This window comes from Bidens hawaiensis, unplaced genomic scaffold (assembly GCF_021521415.1).
Source record: "Bidens hawaiensis isolate Kalapana, Puna unplaced genomic scaffold, B.hawaiensis_p1.1 tig00008515_1, whole genome shotgun sequence".
Classification (NCBI taxonomy): Eukaryota; Viridiplantae; Streptophyta; class Magnoliopsida; order Asterales; family Asteraceae; genus Bidens; species Bidens hawaiensis.
In genome coordinates, this window is record NW_027491608.1 from 85,750 (window position 1) to 112,201 (window position 26,452).

General features: G+C 37.5%; 3 protein-coding genes across 3 annotated transcripts; 1 reads left to right on the top strand and 2 right to left on the bottom strand.

The window, feature by feature from the left end:
- Positions 1-6,756: 6,756 nt before the first annotated feature.
- Positions 6,757-7,555, bottom strand: LOC143529222 (protein TIFY 10A-like). The gene is made up of 3 exons (XM_077025052.1): positions 7,440-7,555; positions 7,330-7,333; positions 6,757-7,211 (listed from the first exon to the last, which is right to left on the bottom strand). The coding sequence occupies exons 1-3, from the start codon at positions 7,551-7,553 to the stop codon at positions 6,757-6,759; spliced, it is 573 nt and encodes a 190-aa protein (XP_076881167.1). The 5' UTR covers positions 7,554-7,555.
- A 4,046-nt stretch (positions 7,556-11,601) lies between these two features.
- LOC143529223 (uncharacterized) lies at positions 11,602-19,139 on the top strand. Its single transcript, XM_077025053.1, has 3 exons — positions 11,602-12,782; positions 18,145-18,372; positions 18,431-19,139. The coding sequence occupies exons 1-3, from the start codon at positions 11,602-11,604 to the stop codon at positions 19,137-19,139; spliced, it is 2,118 nt and encodes a 705-aa protein (XP_076881168.1).
- A 506-nt stretch (positions 19,140-19,645) lies between these two features.
- Positions 19,646-20,732, bottom strand: LOC143529191 (protein TIFY 10A-like). The gene is made up of 2 exons (XM_077025030.1): positions 20,524-20,732; positions 19,646-20,279 (listed from the first exon to the last, which is right to left on the bottom strand). Exons 1-2 carry the CDS (start codon positions 20,663-20,665, stop codon positions 19,780-19,782), a joined length of 642 nt encoding a protein of 213 aa, XP_076881145.1. The 5' UTR covers positions 20,666-20,732; the 3' UTR covers positions 19,646-19,779.
- Between the last annotated feature and the right edge of the window lie 5,720 nt (positions 20,733-26,452).

Below are 26,452 nucleotides of genomic sequence, written 5' to 3' on the forward strand. Positions count from 1 at the left end.
TACTTTAGGGGTAAAGTTTAGCGAGTGTGTGTTTTTATCGCTAATAAAACATAAGTAACTAACACGCAAGAACATCAAGTATTAGTAAAAAATAGTAAAAACCTAGTCGTTTTCGTACATTTGAAGACATTTTTTATTATACATAAACATAAAGTAGATGTACGAATAAACTTATGTATTCTAAATGGATGAACAATATTTACAAATGTATTACGTTGTTTATATCACGTGTTCTAAATAATATAGTTGTTGCTACGCTTTTAAAGCTAGAACTAAAGTTACAACATGCCATGTTAGATAGGGTGCCATGTTAGATTGGCTCGTGAAAAAGCACAATTAAGCCAAGCTAAAACGAGTATGAGCTTCACTTATCGAGCTTAATTCGGCTCACGAGCCTAACCGAGCCTTATTTATATAATTTTTTAAAAATGTATATTACAATTATTAATATATATATATATATATATAATGTTATGAAAAATAACTAAATAATATATACTATATATAAAATAAAATTGAAAAATATATATATACAAAAATTAATTGAGTCGAGCTCAAGATTGAAAAACTACGAAACAAGCCGAGCTCGATCGTTAGAAACAAACATTGAAACCAGTCGAACTCGAGATTCAGCTCTGTGTTAGTTAAACGAGCTGAGCTCGGGCTCAAATCGGTTGGTTTGCACCCCTAGATGAACTGATATTTTTTTCAGGGTTTTCATTCCAAATGCATGACAATATTGGCATGGCCAAATGTTCTTTATGTGTCTTTGGTCATCATCGATCTTATTTGCTTGTGACTAAGAAGAAACTTGATTAATTTAAAACCGACAGGTTGTCACTCGCACCATGCAAGGAGAATTTATATTACAAATTAAAAGGGCATGCGATCTTCATACACCACCTTGGATCTCCACACACCATTTTTCAAATATACGACCCATATATGCTTATACGAGTCGTATAGGGCCATAGGCCCTGAGCTGATGAAGACCTATACGGCTCGTACAGGGCTATACGGGCCGTATAAGCCACAAAAAAGTTGTTTACTGTGTCCCCTCTGTACACTTGTCAGTCATGTGTGGCATATACGGCCCACATAGCTCTAAACGAGCCGTATAGGCCTGTACAGTCACCATGGGGGTGGTATATGAAGATCACATCCCATTAAAAAACCTTTATTTATAAATTATAATAATAGTGTTTATTACAAAACAAGAAAAAAAATACTCAAAACAATGTTATGTTTAAGTACAAATAGTATCCAAAAAAAAATCTGAAATATTATAATCTAAAATATAAAATTTAGTATTTATTTTTGTGTGAAGACTATATTTAAGTAAATAAAATTATAAAAAAGGCAAAATAAATTTAAAGAAATATTATAATCTATAATATAGCCGCGTGTCATCAAAATTCAAAAGTAATAGCAGAAGCAAAAGCAATAGCGGTAAGTAGAAGCCGTAGTCGGATTGGAGCTCACCGTTTTGCGATAGGTTTATAGAAGGGTGCTAACAAAGATATATTTGTTAATTGGTATATCGATTAATTAATATAGATTATCTAGGCTTCATAAATTATAATTGTCGAAACACGAGATGAATCTTACCTGATCCATGACGATGTTTCCACGGATTTCGAGATGAATGAACCACGTCTTGATCTTTTTCTCCGGCTGATTGGGATCTGCAATGACTTTTTGGGGGTGTGGAGGTGACCGCTAAGAAATCTCCAGGATCTCTTGTTCACAGACACAAAAATATGGTGGTGGCTCTTATTGAGAATGACCAACCCCTAATAAGGAGGTGGAGACCTCCTTATATAGGGAGCCTCATGGCCACCATCATGGTACCCTAATGGGCCTAGCCCAGTTAGGGTTACCTCCACAAAACCCCCTCAGCCCAATAACATTATATTAGTCCATATAATTAAATAAGCCAAACATAATAAATTTAGGGTCGTAAAACCGGGTTTAGTACCATACCCCTACAAGCCCCCCCAAGTCCAGCGTTGCTCCTGGGCGCGCAAGCGTTTAGGTGGAGCGCTGGACTTTATGAGGTGTGTTAGGGCGTGAGGCGGTTTTTTTTTCCCTTTTCTTCGGCCTTATCTTTATTGTCTTTGAGTTTTGGGAGGTTTTCTTCATGATGGTGACGTGTTGTGGTTTTTATGATAATGATGGTGCACTAGCATGAATAAGATATAGCACGCCGAATAATAAAAGCCTGCGCGCGATGCGACTTACGAGCTATGAGAATAATAAAGCTTTGCGCGCGAGGCGACTTACGAGCTATAAGAATAATAAAAGCTTGCGCGCAAGGCGTCTTACGAGCTATAAGAATAATAAAAGCTTGCGCGCGAAGCGTCTTACGAGCTATATGAATAATAAAGCGTGCGCGCGTGAGGCGACTTACGAGCTGTAAAAATAATGAAGCCTGCGCGCGAGGCGACTTACGGATCTATGAGAATAATGAAGCCTGCGCGCGTGGCGTCTTACGAGCTATAAGAATAATAAAAGCTTGCGCGCGAGGCGTCTTACGAGCTATAAGAATAATAAAAGCTTGCGCGCGAGGAGTCTTACGAGCTGTAAAAATAATAAAGCCTGCGCGCGAGGCGACTTACGGATCTATGAGAATAATGAAGCCTGCGCGCATGGCGTCTTACGAGCTATGAGAATAATAAAGCTTGCGCGCGAGGCGACTTATGAGCTATGAGAATAATAAAAGCTTGCGCGCGCGGTGTCTTACGAGCTATAAGAATAATAAAGGCTTGCGCGCGAGGCGTCTTACGAGCTATAAGAATAATAAAGGCTTGCGCGCGAGGCGTCTTACGAGCTATATGAATAATAAAGCGTGCGCGCGTGAGGCGACTTACGAGCTGTAAAAATAATGAAGCCTGCGCGCGAGGCGACTTACGAGCTATGAGAATAATGAAGCTTGCGCGCGTGGCGTCTTACGAGCTATAAGAATAATAAAAGCTTGCGCGCGAGGCGTCTTACGAGCTATAAGAATAATAAAAGCTTGCGTGCGAGGCGTCTTACGAGCTGTAAAAATAATAAAAGCTTGCGCGCGAGGCGTCTTAGAAGCTGTAAAAATAATAAAGCCTGCGCGCGAGGCGACTTACGGATCTATGAGAATAATGAAGCCTGCGCGCATGGCGTCTTACGAGCTATGAGAATAATAAAGCTTGCGCGCGAGGCGACTTATGAGCTATGAGAATAATAAAAGCTTGCGCGCGAGGTGTCTTACGAGCTATAAGAATAATAAAAACTTGCGCGCGCGGCGTCTTACGAGCTATAAGAATAATAAAGGCTTGCGCGCGAGGCGTCTTACGAGCTATGAGAATAATAAAGCTTGCGCGCAAGGCGACTTATGAGCTATGAGAATAATAAAAGCTTGCGCGCGCGGCGTCTTACGAGTTATATGAATAACAAAGCTTGCGCGCGTGAGGCGTCTTACGAGCTGTAAAAATAATAAAGCCTGCGCGCGAGGCGACTTACGGATCTATGAGAATAATAAAGCCTGCGCGCGTGGCGTCTTACGAGCTATAAGATGATGATAATGACTGGCCCACAAGGGCCTCCTCCGCGCAGGGTGGATATCCCGGCCTGTTTTCAAAATAATAATGGCGCGCAAGTGGCCAGATAATAATAATGATGTCATAGGTGTTTGTGCGGCTCGTAGCCGAACCTGCAAAAACATGTCAACTAAAAGTAGATGTATTGCATGGTTCCCATCCTCGGGCAAATTATGAGGTGTGCCCAACCTTTAAGCTTGGCGCGTGGCCTACGGGTTTATGAGGATTCCCAACATTTAAGTTTGGCGTGTAGCCATATGGGATATTACGAGGATTCCCAACCTTTAAGTATGGCGCGTAGCCATATGGGATATTATGAGGATTCCCAACCTTTAAGTATGGCGCGTAGCCATATGGGATATTATGAGGATTCCCAACCTTTAAGTATGGCGCGTAGCCATATGTGATATTATGAGGATTCCCAACCTTTAAGTATGGCGCGTAGCCATATGGGATATTATGAGGATTCCCAACCTTTAAGTATGGCGCGTAGCCATATGGGATATTATGAGGATTCCCAACCTTTAAGTATGGCGCGTAGCCATATGAGTACAATCGTGGTTGTTCTTATCCTGATTTGGATTAGACTGTTCATTTGTTATGTCGCTTATGCGCGGCCTGCGCAATGTCTCCTTTATTCTCACGCGCAGATGTGGTGCGTGAGCGTGCATGATGCGTGAGCATCTAATATGCATGAGCGTACGTGAAGCCCAATAACATATGAGATGCGTGAGCATATGTGGTATGCGTGAGCATGTGATATGCGTGAGCATACGTGATGCGTGAACATATGTGGTATGCGTGAGCATACGTGATACGCGTGAGCATGCGTGATGCGTGAGCTGTGGCGTAGAGTAATCGCCGGGAGCGCGCGTGCGATCCGCTGTGGCGTAGAGTAATCGCCGGGAGCGCGCGTGCGATCCGCTGTGGCGTAGAGTAATCGCCAGCGTAGAGTAATCGCCGAGAGCGCGCGTGCGATCCGCTGTGGCGTAGAGTAATCGCCAGCGTAGAGTAATCGCCGGGAGCGCGCATGCGACCCGCTGTGGCGCAGATTGATCGCCGGGGGCGCGCATGCGGCCCGCTGTGGCGCAGAGTGATCGCCGGGGGCGCGCATGCGGCCCGCTGTGGCGCAGAGTGATCGCCGGGGGCGCGCATGCGGCCCGCTGTGGCGCAGAGTGATCGCCGGGGGCGCGCATGCGGCCCGCTGTGGCGCAGAGTGATCGCCGGGGGCGCGCATGCGGCCCGCTGTGGCGCAGAGTGATCGCCGGGGGCGCGCATGCGGCCCGCTGTGGCGCAGAGTGATCTCCGGGAGCGCGTATGCGACCCGCTGTGGCGTAGAGTGATCGCCGGGAGCGCGCATGCGGAATCCGAAGTTGATCCACAGGGAGCGATTTTGATCCGCGATGGCGCGCACGATCTAGAGATTTTGAATATCCACATCAGGTAGGTTTTATGTAAAACCAACAGATCTAATAGGATTTATAGAACTATGAATATGAAGTGTGACTGTTGCTCAAACGAACCCAGATCTGAAAAGATTATAACTAGATTTGGTATATTTCACTTAGAAAAAACACAGATCTAAGGGTTTTCCCCAAAAGTTCGGTGGTATTTCTTCCTGTGTATTTCCAGATCTGGAAGTATTTTTAGATCTGCGGATTTTTGGATTTCCATAGAACATATCTGAAAGAAGAAACCGTAGACCCGAGATATTGATGAACAGATCGGAGGGCCGAGACGAGAAGCGAAGCGTGGTTCATTGCCGTCCCATGGATGGCGCCAATGTCGAAACACGAGATGAATCTTACTTGATCCATGACGATGTTTCCACGGATTTCGAGATGAACGAACCACGTCTTGATCTTCTTCTCCGGCTGATTGGGATCTGCAATGACTTTCTGGGGGTGTGGAGGTGACCGCTAAGAAATCTCCAGGATCTCTTGTTCACAGACACAAAAATATGGTGGTGGCTTTTATTGAGAATGACCAACCCCTAATAAGGAGGTGGAGACCTCCTTATATAGGGAGCCTCATGGCCACCATCATGGTACCCTAATGGGCCTAGCCCAGTTAGGGTTACCTCCACAAAACCCCCTCAGCCCAATAACATTGTATTAGTCCATATAATAAAATAAGCCAAACATAATAAATTTAGGGTCACCTCGTAGGGGTATGGTACTAAACCCGGTTTTACGACCCTAAATTTATTAGGATCGTAAACAAGAGATCCTGGAGATTTCTTAGCGGTCACCTCCACACCCCCAAAAAGTCATTGCAGATCCCAATCAGCCGGAGAAGAAGATTAAGACGTGGTTCGTTCATCTCGAAATCCGTGGAAACATCGTCATGGATCAGGTAAGATTCATCTCGTGTTTCAACAATAATGAAGAGTAATTCATAAGTACATTAATTCTTTGACTTTGTTATGCATTTACACGGGGTGTTAATATCTGATAAGATTTTACAAATATCTTTTGCTATAACACATGTGAGAAATTTTAACATGTCAACTTTATATCCATGTATCATTATAAATGTCTTCAAAGTTTAAGATATACACACTTAGTTCATTTTAGAAAATGAAGAAAACCGAGATGAGTAAATGGATTCATGAGAATAAAACAAATATATAGACTTCCATCTTTAATTAATTACTATATCATACTTGTGATATAACCATAACTTTTTAATCGAACATATCATCGTAAGTTTCTTTATCTAACTATTACAACTAGAGGGTCTAACTCATGTTTTTCATTAAGATAAAACACAAATTCATATATAAAAATTCATAAATTTTGATGATTAGCTATCAACAAAAACTCTTGACTCCCCTTGTTATTATTATTCATTTACAAATTTAATTGTTTGGCAACAAGATACTCATATTCATTTTTTGTCAATTGTTGTTACTTTTTTAACATGCAGTTTAATGTATATTATTATTTACTAAACATCAAGAGGACAATATAAGAAAAGAAAACCAGTAATTATAATCAGTAAAAAGTAATACACTAGTAAAACCTGAAATACTCATCAACCATAAATTCCAGTCTTAACATTTAGACCTAAAAAAATGATGAGCATTCCAGATTTAAAAAAAAAAAACAGAACAAACTTATATTACATGAAACTAAAGATTAAGTGATTAACTTATTATCCTTAGATAAACATAAATATTTGACTATAAGTTGAGATCAAACTTATGACTTAAAGGTTCACTTGCTCTATCCTTTCTCTTGGCCAAAAACATGTGAAGTGATGCCCGTCTCGCAATTGGTAAATCCGATTCATTCGCTTCTGATTCGAAAGCGTCACGAGGAGAAACTAAAGGTGAAGCCGATTGAATTCGATTATGAAGTTTAATACCGGAAGCTGCTGAGATCATATCTCTCGCTTTATTGGCGGATACACAATCAAACACCAATACTTGTGATCCGTAGAAAATTGTCATTTGTCCCGTTTTGGAATCCGTAGCTGTAACTAGTTCACTGGAATCCACTGAGTTACAGAAGGAATCTAAGCTAACATATTGAGGAAGATTATTAACTGATGTCTGGACCGAACTTTCCATGTTGCTTAACAAATCAACAGTTGTCGTGTTCTTCCGTGTCGCCGGAGAAGATATTCTAGGTTTTCCTGAAACAAAATCATATTATGTCTTCTTCTATAAATATTATTTTTAAACAAATATTATTTTTAAACGACTTAGTTTAACTAAAAAATAACATTTCAACTACTATGTCGATGTAAACACTACTCTTTTTTTTATATTTTACAAGATAAAACAAATCCAGTCAAAATCATGCAAAAACCTAATTAAAATGAGGATAAAAAATCAAGATCTATACCTTTCACATCGATTCAGAGATCTCTTGGACTACGTTTCTCTTTCATAAACGAACTCAAGCGGTTGCAAGTCATCGCGAAACTAGGCTTTTCGTTGCCAGTGGCGGAGGCCGGAAAATACTTTTTAGCCATAGACACAAGCAATTTAATGAAAGTTAGCCAGAGAATGGAGATGAAAGAATGTTATGAGATTAAATTTTGGTTTTGGAGATTTATTATATAAGATGCTATATGATTAAAAATGGGTTCACAATCACAAATACACGCAACATTTTGTACAGAAGAAAAAAAAAGCACATGTTAAATTGGGTTAAAAGAATTATAAATATATGCCCCAAATTTATGGTGGAGAATATATAGATATTTTTTTCTAACAAAACAAATTTTTAAGAGTGAATTATTTTTTTGGGATATGTCAAAGAGAGGAGGGAGTGGTACACATTAAGGTAAGGGAAGCTTATGTGGCAAAGGAGTGGAGCGGGAAACACGGTCCCACGCTCGTGGCTTCGGGTAGGTGAGAGGGAGCGCGGGTCTGTCTTGCCGAACAACCCTACCATTTGAACCTCTTGCACACGTGCATGTACATGTGTTATGTGTATGCATTTGTCACACATAACCTATACACGTGTAGGTAAACGTTTAAAAGTGAGAATAAAAGAACATATTATGAATGAAGCTCATATAGAAGTTGCACCGGCTTGTGGTGTCTGATTGTCTGTCTGATCCACGAATCAAGCTTAGACTGAAACACTTGGAACCCGGGCAACATTCTTTCTCCTTTAGATATTTGCAAATTGTGCATTCTTAAGCAAGAAAGAGTTCTCGTGATTAATGTAAACATGGAGTGGTAAATATGTACGATTACGTGAAATAACCATAAAGAATTGGGGGGGGGGGGGACTCATTTCATTCATATCTTTCTTTTTTATTTAATTAGTTTCTTTATTTACTTTAATTTGATTAATGATAAATGACAATAAAATAATTATTTTTTTGAAAGACTATTAATATAATTATTAATAGTATGAAATATTACTTAGTTATATTTTTTCTAACACATTTAGCATTAATTTTAAGTTTAGTAATAATTAAATTGTTGATATTAAAATGATAAAATGTTATGATATGTGGTGAAAAAGTAAAAGGTGTGTATATATAAAGCATAGCCTTGATGTCGATATTGTTATTATGATGTAAATTACTGCATAAATAAAAATATTGTATCACACTATAAATAACCATTTCCATATTTCGTTTTCTTTTTGAATTATACTCGTGCTATAACAAATACTATTTTGTATTTGTTTGGTCTGGAATCGCATCAATGACACCAAACTAAAGTAAACATCTAGCCGGACATTAAAATTATTTATTCTAGGTTATCAACTAAAAATATATATATAGTTAATTAACATGTATTGTAACGTTTAGGTGTAAACAAATCAATAATAACACGTCCATAAAAGATTTACATTGTTATTATTTAACATTTAAAATAGAAAAACTTTAACCATCAAACAAATTTATTATTTATACGAGCAATATTAAAATGTTTTAATCAAACACATGTTGATTTTTTTTCTTTAAGAAGTAGACGTTCAAGCATGTTTGTTTGGTAGTGAAATGTTCCTTTTAAGAGGTTTTGTCTATTTCGGTGAACGAAAATATTGCTTGGCCGGTTGATAAATAAAATATTGTTAATAGTCATTTTACTAGTCTCGAAGTTGGTTAGTTGCAAACTTATCACGATACAACTAAGTGATTGTACGTTCAATTGCCGCAAAGTACATGTATGATGATTTTAGAAGTTAAATAGGTTTAGTGTAGAAAACGTATGTTCGTCGAAAAAATATAAAATTAAACGGATGTTTATTTTAATGTACTTCTTTTCTTTATATTACATAATTAACTATTATAAGTTCATTTATTTTAGATACGTGGAGTAACTATTAGTCCTATCAAATGGCATCATGAGCTCATGACTACACTTAGCTCGGAAGTGAATCGTGTGTGTTGATACCGTATGAGAAGTCAGTCAATTCATGCTGCTTGTATTGGATTTCAGAAGTTCGGTTGATGTGAAACCATGTGTAAATGAGTAAATCTCGTTATCCATTACACCTCATACTGTCCATTTGCTCACATGAAATTTAAATATATGTTTTAGTTACTTGGATGGAGACTTAAGGTCGGCATCCTTGAACACCAAGCAAGTTTAAATGCGTGTTTCTTCTCTTAGCCGGTATATCCAAATGGATTGGTGATGTTACTATTTATGAATACATGATATCTTTTGTCCGCAACCTACGTGAGATTTGCCTTTAATGTTACATGATAAGTATTTGTGGTATCACAAATTTTGTTTACATGATCTCATTAATTCATAGTAAATGCATTGAATGGTGTTTGCTAAACATTGTTCTTTTCACAACCACAACAAATCAGAGGACACTGATAATAACTAAAAAGCCTAGTAGAATGCTCATTTAGAATATTGTTTTCATAACTTCGATGGATCGTCCGTCGCAAAGCACTCTCCCTTGACATCAACTGAAAATCCCAGGACAGTATGATCATAGCCTTAAAGTTAGCTAAAATAGTCATTTTGACGAAATAGATATCCAAAATAGCCATGAAAGTTTTCTTTTCCAAAACTAGTGGTTGTCAAATAGTGTTAGGGACCTATGTAGCTTAGAAATTAAGGTGGAGAAATAAAGTCAATACACAATTCCCACGCATTCATTAAAGAAAAATTGGGCACAATTGTGACCTAAACGTTGAAGGAATGATTTCACTTTAGCCGAAGCTCAAAAAGGCGTTGCCACACCAGTCTTTCATGTTTTTTCATGTCGGCTCAGATCTCGGCTAAGGGAGTCTAACCAACTAATGTGCCCATATATGATTGACCTATTTTAACAATTTTATTCAAACACTCTTGACTCTCCTTGTTCCTCCCTAGCATAGCAAAAAACAACTTTTATATTATTCATTTACAAATTAATTGTTTGGCAACAAGATCTCAAATTCCTTCTTTGTCAATTATTGTTATTTCTGTAGCATCCAATTTAAATAAAATATTTAATCATCAATAAAAATATATTTCGGTTAGGCGTTACTTAGCGTGCAAGGTTAAGTAACGAGATTCAAGGAGTGGATAATTATAGATAATTAAATGTGTTTAGATTTAATTATTAGTATAATTATTATGTCCTATTATTTAGCAATCCTAATTGTAGTTTAAACGTGCTAGGTTAGATTATAAATACCCGTGCTTTGGGGTTAGAGATTGTAACAGTAATCAGGTAATTGAGTTTTGTGAAGTTTCTCAATAATAATATTCGTGTTTGGGTGTTAGCCAAATTAACGAGTCTGAGTTCGTGTTCGATACCCGGTACCAATTCCATTAATTGGTATCAGAGCGTTGTTAATCGACGACCTGGTAACCGACGTGAAGGTCGGACCTGTGCAATTAAAAGTCGGAGTCTCCTGTGACGTGAGGGAGCTCCCACCGGCCTTCAAGACACCATCCGTGTTCTTCATAGGAGCCGCTGCAATCGGAAAACTGTGACGTGAGGAAATTTTGGTTGATTTGTCTTGTTAAGGTGTTCGTTTGGCGTTTCATTCAAAGACCTGTGTTCAAGACCCGTGACGTGAGGGACAATTCCGACCAGTGAGAAGCAACAATCGGCGACCGGCGTGAGGATCGTTATTTGGTCGGCGACCAGTAGTGGTGATTAGAATCCTTTTCTTTTATTGAGGTGTCTTGTACGGAGGTACTGGTGAAGTTGTTGGTTTGCTTTGACCAAAGGGTTTTTATTGATAATAAATTATTCAATAAAGTGATTTCAATTCAAGACTATTGACATAATTTATTATCAATAATTCACCATACATACATATATTCAGTGATCAGGACGGCTAAATAGCATAATTGTGATTTCAAGGCTTGGTCAGTTGTGTTCGTCTCTGAAACCGAAAGGCGTGTTCGGGTCAGATTTGGAACTGGGTTTAATCGTGTCGGCTGGAAAAAATTGAACCAGTTACACCAAAGGATTTTTCAAAATCTTATAGTCGTAGAACCAAGATAGGTGATGCGAACCAAGCGAAAAAGGAGACGATCTCCGGGTCGTTTCAGTGTCCGCGTTTGACGAAAACAAACTACACGATTTGGAGTATGCATATGGAGGTTATTTTTGGGATTCATGGAGTTTGGGATGTGATTGACCCGGGCTCTAATGACGCGAAGCAAAATAACATCGCGAAGGCGCTTCTGTTTCAGTCGATTCCCGAGGAACAGATACTTCAAATCGTTAATTTTAAATTTGCAAAAGAGATGTGGGATGCCATAAAGTCAAGAAATATGGGCGCGAAACGTGTGAAGGATGCTAGACTTCATAAGTTAATACGTGAATTTGACGGTATGATGATGAAAGAAACCGAAACCATTGACGAGTATGCCTCGAGAATAACCGCAATCTCTTCTAAAGCAGCCACACTTGGACAATCGTATGAAGAAAGGAAGCTAGTCCAGAAAGTCTTCACAAGCCTGCCGAGCCGGTTTATCCAAGTTGTAGCATCCCTCGAGCAAGTATTAGACCTTAAAACAGTCGGTTTTGAGGATGTTGTCGGGAGGTTAAAGACTTATGAGGAGCGTATCAAAGGACACGTGTTGCATTCTGAAGAAGGTGAACTTTTGTTTAATAATTCTGAATCCCCTTCGAGTTCGAATCAGTTTTCACGCGAATCGAGTAGGGGGCGCGGGAAAGGTTCAAACCAAGAACGAGGTAATGGACGTGGTGGTGGACGTGGGAGTCAGAACCGTGGTTCACAAGAACGGTCCAACGAAGGGGATAAACGAAAGGGTAAAAAGGATTACTCGGAAGTTCAATGCTTTCGTTGTGATGAATTTGGTCACTTCTTTTCGAGGTGTCCGGAACGAATGAAAAAGAGGCAAACACATTTGGCCGAAGCAAAAGAAAAAGAGCCGTCCCTCTATATGGTGCAGTGCGTTCAAGAAAAAGTGTACTTGAATGAACAGAAGGATATACCAAAAGATTACGAGAGTGGTTCGAACGAACAAGACTTGTGGTATTTGGATAACGGTGCGAGCAACCATATGACGGGTAATTTATCTTTTTTCTCTGAGTTAAATAAGCGTGTTGGTGGCAAAGTTAAATTTGGAGATGGGTCTTATGTTGATATTTGCGGGAAATGGTCGATATTGCTAGTCGGTAAAACGGGGAAGCAACAATTATTGACCGACATTTATTATATTCCTAGTTTACAAAGTAATATTATTAGTCTTGGGCAAGCAACGGAAAGTGGTTGTGATATTCGTATGAAAGACGATTACTTGTTGATGTATGATGAACAAGGAAAATTGTTGATGCGGGTTACTTGTAAGGCCCCGTTACCGGTAACCCTACTTTCGTGTTGGATTTACTCATAAACACAGTTCTAAATATCAGAGTTAATTAAAAACTTTACGCGGAATATAAAACTTTCATAAAACATTACATATCGATTCATAATCATGTCTTAAAACATTCCTCTTGTCTTTCAAAATCAAAACATAACTTATAAAACATATCAGATCTTCAGATGCCAGGCTTTAGTCTTCTGCCATGTGTCCTCCACTCAAGCCAGCTGTCTCAACCTACTCACCTGCGTGCATACTAAAAGTCAGCTACGCTGAGTGAGTTCTAGTTAATCATACAATACCATACAATACCTTATTACATACATACGTACTTAACCTCATAACTTTCTTTCATACACACATAAGTACTCATGCCTTCATTCTTACTTACATACTTTCTTTCTTACTTACATACTTTCTTTACATTCATAATCATACGTTTTAAAGAGCCTTTCGCCCTATAACCTCACAGATATTATAAGGGTCTGGTCCCTAACATCACAGATATTATAAGGGTCTGGTCCCTAACATCACAGATATTATAAGGGTCTGGTCCCTAACATCACAGATATTATAAGGGTCTGGTCCCTAACATCACAGATATTATAAGGGTCTGGTCCCTAACATCACAGATATTATAAGGGTCTGGTCCCTAACATCACAGATATTATTAGGGTCTGGTCCCTAACATCACAGATATTATTAGGGTCTGGTCCCTAACATCACAGATATTATTAGGGTCTGGTCCCTTGTTTTCGAATATTAGTAGGGTTCGATTCCCTCTTCGTTACCATACAACCATACATCATACCTCGAGTATTATTAGGGCTCGGTACCCTTTTCGTAACCATACAACCATACAAGCATCATTTCCTTCATTTATTAACTTTATTATGTTCATACACATAAACATACATATCATACTTGCCAAATTTATAACGTTACAACCTGACAGTACGTGCAATATCCGAAGATCGTTCACGTACCATCAAGCAATCGTTCATACATATCATACTTACCATATTTATAACGTTACAACCTGACAGTACGTGCAATATCCGAAGATCGTTCACGTACCATCAAGCAATCATTCATACATAACATACTTACCATATTTATAACGTTACAACCTGACAGTACGTGCAATATCCGAAGATCGTTCCCGTACCATCAAGCAATCATTCATACATATCACATATATCACATATGGCATACACTTATCACTTAGGATAAATGTATTAACAACACATCAAGTATGCACACAGCCCCGAAAACATAACAAGGAATGGGGCTAGAAACTCACCTGGATCCTGTTACGCTCGCCGTTGATCGTAATTCCTTTCTTTAACTGGGGCCGGCTAACTGTATAATATTTACACATATCAATTAACTACTACTACTCGCTTTGTATTTCTATCTATATATGACCCACAACGAACGGGGGTCCGGGGGCAGCGCCCCTGGCAGCGGGGTTCTAGGGGCGGCAGCCCCTAGCGGGGTCCAAGGGGCAGAGCCCCTGGCTGGGGTTAAGCTGCCAGGTCAGCTTGGAAAAATTTTATTTTCGATAACTGCCTTAACACATTTTCCATTAGGTTTTTAATTTATTTTCTAAGCGAACTTCACTTTAGGCGAAGTTAAACCGTAGGCGAACTTGGCTTCAGGCGAAGTTAAACCTTAGGCGAACTTGGCTTTTAGGCGAAGTTAAACCTCAGGCGAACTTGGCTTTTAGGCGAAGTTAAACCTCAGGCGAACTTGGCTTTTAGGCGAAGTTAAACCTCAGGCGAACTTGGCTTTTAGGCGAAGTTAAACCTTAGGCGAAGTTACCATTTCAGCGAAGTTGCCATCAGGCGAACTTGGCTTCAGGCGAACTTATCATCAGGCGAACTTGGCTTGCAGGCGAAGTTCATCAGGCGAACTTAGCTTGCAGGCGAAGTTCATCGCTTTGAAGGCGAAGTTGCCCAGATGAAGGCGAAGTTGTCGCGCTGCAGATCTGTTTGCCCATAACTCCTTCGTTTCTTAGCCAAATAACTCGATTTTGGTACCCACGGAATCGTATGATCGGCGCCTACAAATCCCAACCATCAAATCGGCCTAAAATCGACGTTTTAGGGGTCCGATTTGGGCAGTTGTGTTTCGGGTCCGATTAACCCGTCAAATCCTAACCATTTTCAGTAATATTAGCTTTGCGGGATTAGTTCTTACCTTTCCAACTCAGATCTACCAGCAAAATCTCGGGTCTCGACTTCGGATCTCGGTCGGTTATGTGTGTGTTTTTGAGTGTGTAAAAGAGAAAGATGGAAATAAAATGATATCTTGGGCTTGGGATGGGTATTTATATCTCTCAAGCCCACGGACCCAAAGCCCATTCTCATTTAACCCATCTTACGTAATCTAAGCCCATGACCCGTTCCTTACTCGACATTAAATAACTAAAACGTGAAATCACTAAACATAACTTTCTTTTATTTAACATTATAAATTTTAGGATGTTACATTACTCGATCCAAGAATCGTCTTTATACGATTAAGTTAAAGACGGGGAAACCCGTGTGTTTACAAGCCCAGATTGATAGCGAGAATTGGCTTTGGCACGCGAGACTATGTCACACCCTCAAAATCCACTAACGGAGTTTTACCGTCAGAGGGTGTGAACTAACAGGATCGGATTCATTAGTTATAATCAAACCATAATACAAAGTTTCAAAACCATGAAAACGTTTACGAGTATTTAAATGCGGAAGCGTAAAACCATAAAATAAATGTTGCGTCACGCAGGACGACTTAAAACCCAATGATAACAGTTTAAAATAAGTTTGCATAATTAAAAGTGTTTCAGGCAATGCATGATCCTAAACCGCGCGCCCGCCTCGGCTACCTGAGAACAACATACTAAAAGTGTCAACACAGGGTTGGTGAGTTCACAAGTTTATATAAAATAAAGCGTTTAGCGTTTGCATTCAGCGTTTTGCGTTTTGCGTTTCAGCGTTTTGCGTTTCAGCGTTTTGCGTTACTAGATAGTGTTATGTCAATTATATATCTATAGGTAGCTAGCCTATAAAACAAGTATTACTAAGTGTTCGACACCGAAGCTGACTGTTTATCATTTGCCTTGCCACCAGGTCTATTCCGACCATGGTATGTGTTTAGCCAAGATTACACCCACTCGACCTCCAGTCGAGTTTAGCGTTGAGTGGGGTTTGTCAAACCCAGTAGTACTACTCAACAATGACTCGCTATTATCCAATATTAAACGGTTCGATGTGAATGAAGGACTTTAGTTATTGCGTTTGCCACTTAGTCTTTACAAGTGATATATAATCTATATTAACAAAATCTTAAATGCGTTTTCGGAGTATGTTATCTCCCCCAAGTGAAAAACGTTTGAAAACAGTTTAAAAGGGGTAAGTGAACTAACTGTTTGCGAAGTATTCCCAAAATAATTCACCAAGATGCGTGTCACAGAAAAACTCTCTCTAGCGTTCTAAAACAACAAAGAGATTTTTCTAAGTGTCGGAATATTATCGAGTCTCTAGACCCGGCACATAATACCTATGCACACAACATGTTTCGTGTTTCGTTTGTGAATCGTGTGTGACTTTAACAAGTGTATTTGTGATAAGTTTCATGTGTGAGCAATTATTTACGTATCATGTATTCATAATGTACATCACTAGCAATTACTCCCCGTAAGGGCAATTTGGTCAACACATAACAATTAACTAACAATTATTCCCCACGAGGGCAATTTGGTCAAATCTTGACAATCAATTAGCAATTATTCCCCGCAAGGGCATTTTGGTCAAAACACGACAATTAATTAGCAATCATTCCCCTCAAGGGCAATTTGGTCAAAACACGATAATAAATTAGCAATCACGTTGTTTCATGCAACTTTCACAAAATTCAGCAACTAGTTTCTTAACGACAGAATTCTACTTGAAAAACTAGTCTATCCCACCGATCATAGCATCACAATTAATTTACCAAAAATCATCACAAAAGCATATATGTCTTAGGTTTCCAGAACATATTTTATTATATTTTTATTCCACATAGGTTTCTCACAATAATCAAATCATTACAGCAAACTCATAACAGTCAAATTCATGCGCAACAGAATTTTATTTGAAATTCCCGTTAAACGAAAAATCCAATAATTGCAAGACCACTTGGGTTAGGTTCCTGACTCAACAAGTCAACTTTCAGAAGTGGAACCAACCCAATTGGTCTCGTAGTTCATGAGATATAACATTTACAAAACAACCTAACAGCAGGTCTAATAACTCAGCTTTGCACAACGTTTTTGTAAAATCATAAAGGTTAACTTTTACACCTCCAAAAATTGCAAATTTACATTTTTAGAAACTAGACTCAACCTAGTTTACTGTAGTATCAATTATCTCAACAAATTTTCACATTTACACCCCGTTACAGTCAATTGAACATCAACAACACAATCTGTCCAGAAACTGTTTGCATCTAAATTCAACAATTTAACTATCTATGGACCACAAATCATTCATATAACCTTCTAGACACTATAACCACTATCCAAGCATATCAATTACACCATACATACATAGTTAGGGTTTTATTTGATCTCAAAATCAAAGACACAACAATTAACATGCAATAATATCAAAACTAGTTATTAATTCATCATCAATACATCATCAAATCAAACAAGACATATGAACACAACCTATATATAAAAATCGGCCCCTCGGGTTTTCAATTAACCCATTAAAAATCGAAATTAAGTATAAAGGATGCAAGGAATAGTCGTTTATACCTTCCTAGCACCTTTATCTTCGATCAAACTTTAAAAATCTTGATTGTATGTGTGTGTGTGAAGGCCGATCGCAAGGGGGGGGGGGGTCTAGAGGTGCCGTCGGGTTTGGGAGGGAGAGAAAGAGTGGCTAGGGTTTAATATAATATTATTTAATAACAATACATATTACACTCAAGTCCCTCAACTTCCAAATGTTACTTCTCTAGCTTAAATAATTAGTTCTAGCACATTGAGTTAACGTTTATAACAATGTTATCACATAACACATAAGTCTAACACATAATTATCACATAATTATTGTTTTGACGTTTTTCGTTTATTCACCAATCGTTTGCGTCAACTCGTTTGCGTTTCGGTGCAAATCCTGAAAGACTACACATGTAGTAAGTGTTAAGCGTCATTTAAACCCTAGTTTAAATGTAATGAAGTGTGCGTTATAGATTCAATGATCTTAAGTTTGAATTGACGGAGTTGAGTTAACGGAGTTAACCTGAAATTGACGATTGTCACAGACTAGGACACCTAAATTTCGAGTCTATGAAACAAATGGTGAAAACTAATATGGTCATTGGAATGCCAAAAGTTGATCAGGAAAATCAAATTTGTGACTCGTGCTTAGTCGGGAAGCAAACGAGGAAACCGTTTCCGAAGTCAGCAAATTTTAGAGCAACCCGAGCGTTGGAACTAATCCATGGAGATTTATGCGGGCCTATTACTCTTAGTACCTTAGTCGGAAATAGGTACGTGTTCGTCTTGATAGATGATTTTTCTCGTTTCATGTGGACTTTTCTGTTGAAGGAAAAATGTGAAGCTTTCGACACCTTCAAGCGATTTAAAGTCATGGTGGAAGCGGAAAATAGTGAGAAAATCAAGACGTTTCGAACCGATCGAGGGGGGAGAATTTACTTCTCGTGATTTCAATCGGTTCTCTGAAAACGAGGAAGATTTTGATGCTACGAGATATCGAAAGATTGTTGGGAGTCTCCGGTACCTTTTACAAACTCGTCCCGACTTGGCATATTCGGTCGGAGTCGTAAGCCGATACATGCAAAACCCGAAGCAATCTCATGCAACTCTTATAAAGCAAATTCTTCGTTATATTCAAGGTACTCTCAGTTTTGGTATTTCTTACACTCGTGGGAAAAACGTGTTAGTTGGTTATAGTGATAGTAGCCATAACATTGACCAAGACGATGGTAGAAGCACTACGGGGCACGTGTTTTATCTTGAGTCTTCACCAATTACTTGGTGTTCTCAGAAACAGTGTACGGTTGCACTCTCATCGTATGAAGCAGAGTACATGTTGGCAAGCGCAGCCGCAGTTTGGCTAAGAGACTTGATAAGTGAGTTATTCGACGAGGAAATTCAAGCAGTGGTGTTACGTATCGATAATACATCAGCGATAGCACTCGTGAAGAATCCAGTTTTCCATGGAAGGACCAAACACATTAAATCTCGGTTTCACTACATTCGAGAATGTGTTGATCGTGAAGAAGTAAGTGTATAGCATGTTAGCGGTGTTAAGCAATGTGTCGATATCTTGACGAAGGCTCTTGGGAGAATCAAATTCAAGGAGATGCGGGAATTACTTGGAGTTAAAGACTTGTCGGTTTTGAGTTCGAAATTCCGGGGGTGATTGTTGGGAATTTCGGTTAGGCGTTACTTGGCGTGCTAGGTTAAGTAACGAGATTTAAGGAGTGGATGATTATAGATAATTAAATGTGCTTAGATTTAATTATTAGTATAATTATTATGTCCTATTATTTAGCAATCTTAATTGTAGTCTAAACGTGCTAGGTTAGATTATAAATATCCATGCTTTGGGGTTAAAGATTGTAACAGTAATCAGGTAATTGAGTTTTGTGAAGTTTCTCAATAATAATATTCGTGTTTGGGTGTTAGCCAAATTAACGAGTCTGAGTTCGTGTTCGATACCCGGTACCAATTCCATTAGAAAATTACTAACCATTAGATTATAAAATAATAAACAAGAACCTGAAATACTCATCAATCACAAATTCCGGTCTTAATATTTAGACCTAAAAAAATGATGAGCATTCCAGATTTAAAAAAAAAAAAAACTATGTTACATGAAACTAAAGATTAAGTGATTAACTGATTATCCTTAGATAAACATAAATATTTGACTATAAGTTAAGATCAAACTTATGACCCAAAGGTGCTGCAGCAACTAATGGATTATGTAACTGATAAGGTGCTCTTTCAGTTGCTCTATCCTTTCTCTTGGCCAAAAACCTGTGAACTGATGCCCGTCTCGCAATTGGTAAATCCGATTCATTCTCTTCTGATTCGAAAGCCTCACGGGGAGATACTGAAGGTGAAGCCGATTGAATTCGATTAGGAATTTGATTACCAGAAGCTGCTAACATCATATCTCTCGCTTTATCGGCTGATACACAATCAAACACCAATACTTGTGAGCCATAGAAAATTGTCATTTGTCCGGTTTTGGAATCCGTAGCTGGAACTGGTTCACTGGAATCCACTGAGTTACAGAAAGAATCTAAGGTAACATATTGAGGAAGAAGATTAACTGACGACGTCTGGACCGTATTTTCCATGTTGCTTAACAAGTCAATAGTCGTCGTGTTCTTCTGTGCTGCCGGAGAAGATGCTTCAGGTTTTCCTGAAACAAAATCATATATATTAGTCTCTAGAGTCGATAAATGTAATTTTTAAATGACTTAGTTAGTTTTATTATAAAGCAAATATTAGCAGCGCAACTTGTCGCTGATTTGCCTTCAAAATATTATTTCAATGTCTATACTACTTTTTTTGTGTTACAAAAAAAATATATATACATCAAATTAAGCCAGCTGAAATCATGCAAAAACCTAATTAAATCGAGAACAAAAAATTAAGATCTATACCTTTGACATTGAACTTTCCATTGATTCGGAGATCTCTTGGACTTCGTTTCTCTTTCATAAACGAACTCAAACGGTTGCAAGTCTTTGCGAAACTAGACTTTTCGTTGCCGGAGGCCGGAAAACACTTTTTAGCCATAGACATGAGGAATTTAATGAAAGTTATTAGCCGGAGAAGTGACGGTGGAGAATTGAGATGAAAGAATGATATGAGATGAAAGAATGGGTTTTGAAGATTATTATATAAGATGCAATATGATTAAAAAAATTGTGTGACGTGGACAGCATATTTTTGTACAGAAAAACCTCACGTGTTAAATTGTGTTCAACAGAATATAATAAAATAATCATTAACGGTTTATGGTGGAGAATTAAGGAGGGAATAAATTCAACAAAACATGAATTTTAAGAGAAAAACTATTTTCTTTTCTTTTCTATAAATATCTTAAGACGAAGGAAGTGGTTTTAGGTGAATGAGAAGAGAAACCTATGTGGCAAAGAAGTCGAGCGGGGGACAACGGCTCACATTCTCGGTTTTGCGACAGGAGGGGGAGAGGAAGTGCGGGTCTCTATCGCCAAACAAGTTGATCAGTGATCACCAATATGTCAGTGTTTCCTTCACCAATATTTGTATGTTATTTTTATTACTATTATTATGTACAAGAAGGTTTAGGAGGTTAACATGGTTAGAGACGACACCATTGATTTAAGAGAAAAAAGATTATTGAAAGTGACGTGACGTTATTTGAAAAAAAAGGCTGATTGAAGTCAGGGAAGAGTAGAACGACACCTTTTGCCTTATTGTTTGTATGGTTTGATCGGAGGGTTGAATGCAGAAGATACTTTTATAATAACCAGAAAAGTTATTTATCATTCAATTTTTAAAATACAAATTGATTAAAATTCAAGTTTATTTATCACTTAAAACTACTAAAAAACATTAATAATAATAATAATAGTAGGTTATGTGTATCATGTATATGTATTCGTAAAACATAATAATAATAGTAATAATAATAATAACTACTAGAAAATTAAAGTATTTAGGTTTTTTTTGCTCGCAATAATGATCGTATGTGATAAACATATCTCCAGGGTTATGTTAGAACAAAAACCATTACTTAGGTAAGGCATCGACTTTGAGTCGTGGTATTTTGAGGTCATATCTAATATTTGAAGTTTGTCTTGATTTAGTGTAAAGAGTCATGTTCTTATTGGTTTTGTGAGTTTTTCGTATGATTATAACTTTAACTAATGCATCATTTCGCATACAGATTCATGTTTGTATAATTATGATATAAATCAGTGAATATAAATTATTTATGTTATATGCAATTTGTTGGAAGTAATTTCAGACTCCAAGTCACAAGTTGGTGAACTTGAGGGACCAATATTGACAAGTCGGTCATAATTGGTTATATTTCCTAATTATAATATGTTTCCTAATTGTTGTAATTATAATAGGTAATGTCTTTGATAGCAAGTTAGGTTAGTCTATATAAACATGTCATGGTTAGACACAATAGTGTGGTGGTGTGAGATGCAACCGAGTTTAAGGTTCATCTAAGAGACACACACGAGATGTAACCGAGTTAGGGTTCATCTAGGGTGAAGTTGGTGTAACCGAGTTAGGGTTCATCAAGAGTCAAACCGAGTTAGGGTTTGAGGGTTTGTAATCAGTTTTTTAGAGTTATATTTTCTGATTAATATAAACGAGAGTTATTCGTTTAGTTTGTGTGTTGATTATCGATACGGGACTTGAATTGGTATCAAAGCCAAGTTCAAGAAATCGATAATCAACTTAATTGTGATTGGCGCGGTGGCTTGAGGAGGAGCTATCAATCGGTGCATATCGGAACCAAGTTGGGTTTCCGAACCGGGATGTGTTTTGCTAGAGTGGGTTAGTCGAACCTGTGTCGGTGGTTCTTTCATGTCCGACAGAAGTGATAGGAAGAACAAAAAGGTTATCGAGTTGTGTAGCTAGAGCCGGAATCGGAATTTTGAGCGTAACCACGTGGGGCACGTGGGGTATTGTTGTTTTTTGTTTCGGTGTAATTCAAAATTCAAGAGAACAATATTTATTTAATATTATCAAGAGGGTGGTTTTTATATTACTTGGAAGGCAAAGTTAATAGAGGTTGTTTTTGAATTGTTTGCACTGGCCACGAAGTCACAAAGGAAGAAAAGTTAAGGTGTTTTCTTTTTGGTTTTTGGTTCAACAAGTTTAGTTGATTATTACTGTTGGATTTTATTTGGGTTGAACAAGACGGTTCAATCAGAGTGCGTTTTATACGGGTTGAACGAGTTAGGTTCAAACCAAGGGTTGAATATGTTGGATCGATTCGGGAACCTAAGAAGATCAAGCAGATTGTTGTTCGCTCGATTAGACGACTGGTATTGCAGCCAAATGAGTGGTTATGCGTTTTCATACGACCGAGTGAATGGTCGGGGACAGGGTCACAGAGGTAGTCGAGTTCGGGGGAGCCGAAGAACACATCTTTGGATCAAGAAAAGTTCCGGGGAGATCAAGGCCAAGATGGTTGTGAAAACCGAGAAGGTCAAGTTCATGAGTCAAATCAAACAGGGCAAAAGAGATATGCTCGGAGTTAGATTCACTTATTTTGAGTCAGAAATTAGGGGGTGATTGTTGGAAGTAATTTCAGACTCCAAGTCACAAGTTGGTGAACTTGAGGGACCAATATTGACAAGTCGGTCATAATTGGTTATATTTCCTAATTATAATATGTTTCCTAATTGTATTGTAATTATAATAGGTAATGTCTTTGATAGCAAGTTAGGTTAGTCTATATAAACATGTCATGGTTAGACATTATAGTGTGGTGGTGTGAGATGCAACCGAGTTTAGGGTTCATCTAAGAGACACACACGAGATGTAACCGATTTAGGGTTCATCTAGGTGGAGTTGGTGTAACCGAGTTAGGGTTCATCAAGAGTCAAACCGAGTTAGGGTTTGAGGGTTTGTAATCAGTTTTTTAGAGTTATATTTTTTGATTAATATAAACGAGAGTTATTCGTTTAGTTTGTGTGTTGATTATCGATACGGGACTTGACAATTGTCCCAACTCCCATGATCTAGACCACATAGCAAAATAAATATCGTATCACACTAAAAAAATAACCAAACACTAAATTTTATTTTGTATTTGTTTGGTCTAGAATCGCATAATGGCACCAAACTAAAGTAAACCTAACCAGACATCTAAAATTATTCTAGGTATAAACAGATCAATAATAATATCCATAATAAACTATTATATAACATTTAAATTAGAAAAAATCAACCATTGAAATTGTTTATTATTTTTATGAACAATTTTTAACTGTTTTAATGAAACATATTTTTTTCTTTTAAGGAACGGATTTTTAAGACTGTTTGTTTGCTAACGAACCGATACCGTTACCCACACGAGAAAGGTAATGCTTCTAAATGACGAAAGACATAAGATCGTTAAGCTTTCTTTGGATTAAGAATTGCTCCTCCCACAATATAGAAGGATTATTGTCATTTCTCTTTGTAACTTCCTCGGTGTTGTTTGATTCATAACATCTTGCTAATTGTTTAATGAAATTCACCGTCAAAAACAAAAATGATACTGTCAAGAGGATTCCTCTATTGGGAGTTTTAATGTTTACAAAATTCGTTAGATATTCCATAAAACAAAAAAAACATAAACTAAATAATATACTACAAATGTGATGTTCATGTGTTAAAAAGTAAACTTAACAGAAAAGTCTGGAATTTTTAAATGGACCCACTGATAAAATGTCGAATTATTTAAACACAAAGAATCATAATTTTTACTTTAATTATAGTTTTTGTTTGCACATTTTCCGGATAAAGTATTTGCACTAAATAAACGTGACGGGTACTATGTGAAACAGGTCCCGGGAGATAAAATATTATAAAGTATTGTTACAATCACTTATTATTATTATTATTATTAAAAAATATTATTATTATTGTTATAATAAAATGCTTTAAACATTGCCGACAAGGCGACAATAGAAACAGGTCGCACATTTGGTTGTTTTCCGTAAATTTCGCGAACACTACGAAAAAAACTAGATCCACGTGAAACCCGACACATTTCTAGATTAAATACTAAACTTAAACGATAGTTACTGTTACTTGTCATTTGTAGTCAGCAATCTATGAATTATTAAAAACACAACGTTATAACCTTTTAACATTATTGTATTGCATAATGATTCAATATTACTAACAAGGTGTGTTAGCAGTTAAGTGATTAACTAGTAAAGTGCGTACTTAAGTTGGTACTTAGTATATGCAAACAACGTCTTCAAGACGTCGATGGGCATGACTGAAGTGGCTCTAGAATCTTTTGTGTGACGATGACAACGATAAGTAAAAGCTTATGGCTATTAATTGTGAAGGACGGACACTATGAGAGAGGGTAGAAAGAGAAGTGTGTGTGTGTGTGTGTGTGTGTGTGAGAGGAGTACGTCCATGCACTTCTTGGAATAACGTTGAGGTTAAGAGGGGCGTGGGAGTTTGTGACCATTCCACCGACAATGCTTTTGATACATGGACGTACTATTTATCGTGTTCCATTAATCCATTTCTTATTAATCTTTCGTGTATGTATTTAGATACATAAAACAAAATGTTTTAAAAGCTCTTCGTATGCACAATGTGCGTTAGGGACAAACCTTGGTAAGGAGTTGGTGTATTAACCATAGTCATCGAATAATGAGCGCTAATAATACTTAATATTATCGATACAATCGCTTTCTCAAATTGTTTACTCGTCACAATATATCTTTCATACCGAGGGATAGATTAAATATATTAATCTACTAAACCATCTTATTCTCGGGTTCAATTTTATGCTACTTGTTTAATAAACACGATTAAAAAAGGAAATTTTACAAAGGTCATGTAGAGATTGTTTGTGAAGAAAATTATAGAATACCACTATAGAGAATGTGAATAAGTTCTTTTGAGTTTAGGACTTGCTTTATTTACTTTATAGAATACCACTTGTAGAAATTGTTTGTGAAGAAAATTATAGTGGTTTAGGTGTGATTTAACTAGCCTAACTATGAACGAATCACTAATAATGGCTTTGAACATCTCATTTTAATGTATGATAATAGTAGTCTCTAGGAAAACAATTTGGAAACAGACGATCACGATCGATCCATCTTTTTTTTATCTGAACGGTCATCGATGCTTTCAAATGGGTTACTGGCTGAATTCACTACATTGGGATACACTCGTCTTCCAATCCGGGAAAAACACTCACTTGGGGCCAACACAGGTGAACACTTGCCCGAAGGCACGACAGTGCGGTGAGATAAAACTCGTTCAATTCAAGTATTCAACTAGTGAATGTCACGTCGTTACCTACTCGCCTAGTATCCTATCATCACCTGGTACCGCCACAACTAAATAATGGAAACATGAATAAAACGTGGGTCACACTGAACACCAAGGCTATTTTTTATCACTCCACCAAAAGCTCGATCTCACGTGTTTAGAAAGAAAAATAAAATATTTTGTCTTTTAATTAGATTTTTTATTTCATCCAACATTGTACATAATTGTCAAAAATAATATTTTTTATTTCATCCAACGTTTTACCAATATAATATATATAGTTTATTATTAAAGGCCAATTTCCTACCAATTCAAAAGAGCCCGTCTTTACAAATTAAGAGAAAGGGGAAATTTGCAAAATAACTTATTTGGAGAAAGGGACCATTTCATAGAATAATAATTAATTTTTAAAACTATTAAAATTAAGTCATTCAACTTTAAAAATGTTTTAATTAAGTCAATCAACTTTCGTATTTTATTAAATTAAATGTTTTAACATGTTTTTAGCCCTTTTTTTTTTGTTTCATGTAGAAATTTTTTTTTATGTTAACGTTGAGTGGCGACGTGAAA

Bases quoted from the DNA above. Each gene is read 5' to 3' on its own strand.
- LOC143529222 (XM_077025052.1), bottom strand. From the start codon at position 7,553: ATGGCTAAAAAGTATTTTCCGGCCTCCGCCACTGGCAACGAAAAGCCT.
- LOC143529191 (XM_077025030.1), bottom strand. From the start codon at position 20,665: ATGTCTATGGCTAAAAAGTGTTTTCCGGCCTCCGGCAACGAAAAGTCT. The intron at 20,280-20,523 runs GTATAGATCTTA...ATTTTGTTTCAG, and splicing joins TGGAAAGTTCAATGTCAAAG to GAAAACCTGAAGCATCTTCT.
- LOC143529223 (XM_077025053.1), top strand. From the start codon at position 11,602: ATGGAGGTTATTTTTGGGATTCATGGAGTTTGGGATGTGATTGACCCG. The intron at 12,783-18,144 runs GTATGATGAACA...CGATTGTCACAG, and splicing joins AAAGACGATTACTTGTTGAT to ACTAGGACACCTAAATTTCG. The intron at 18,373-18,430 runs GTACGTGTTCGT...TTTCTGTTGAAG, and splicing joins AGTACCTTAGTCGGAAATAG to GAAAAATGTGAAGCTTTCGA.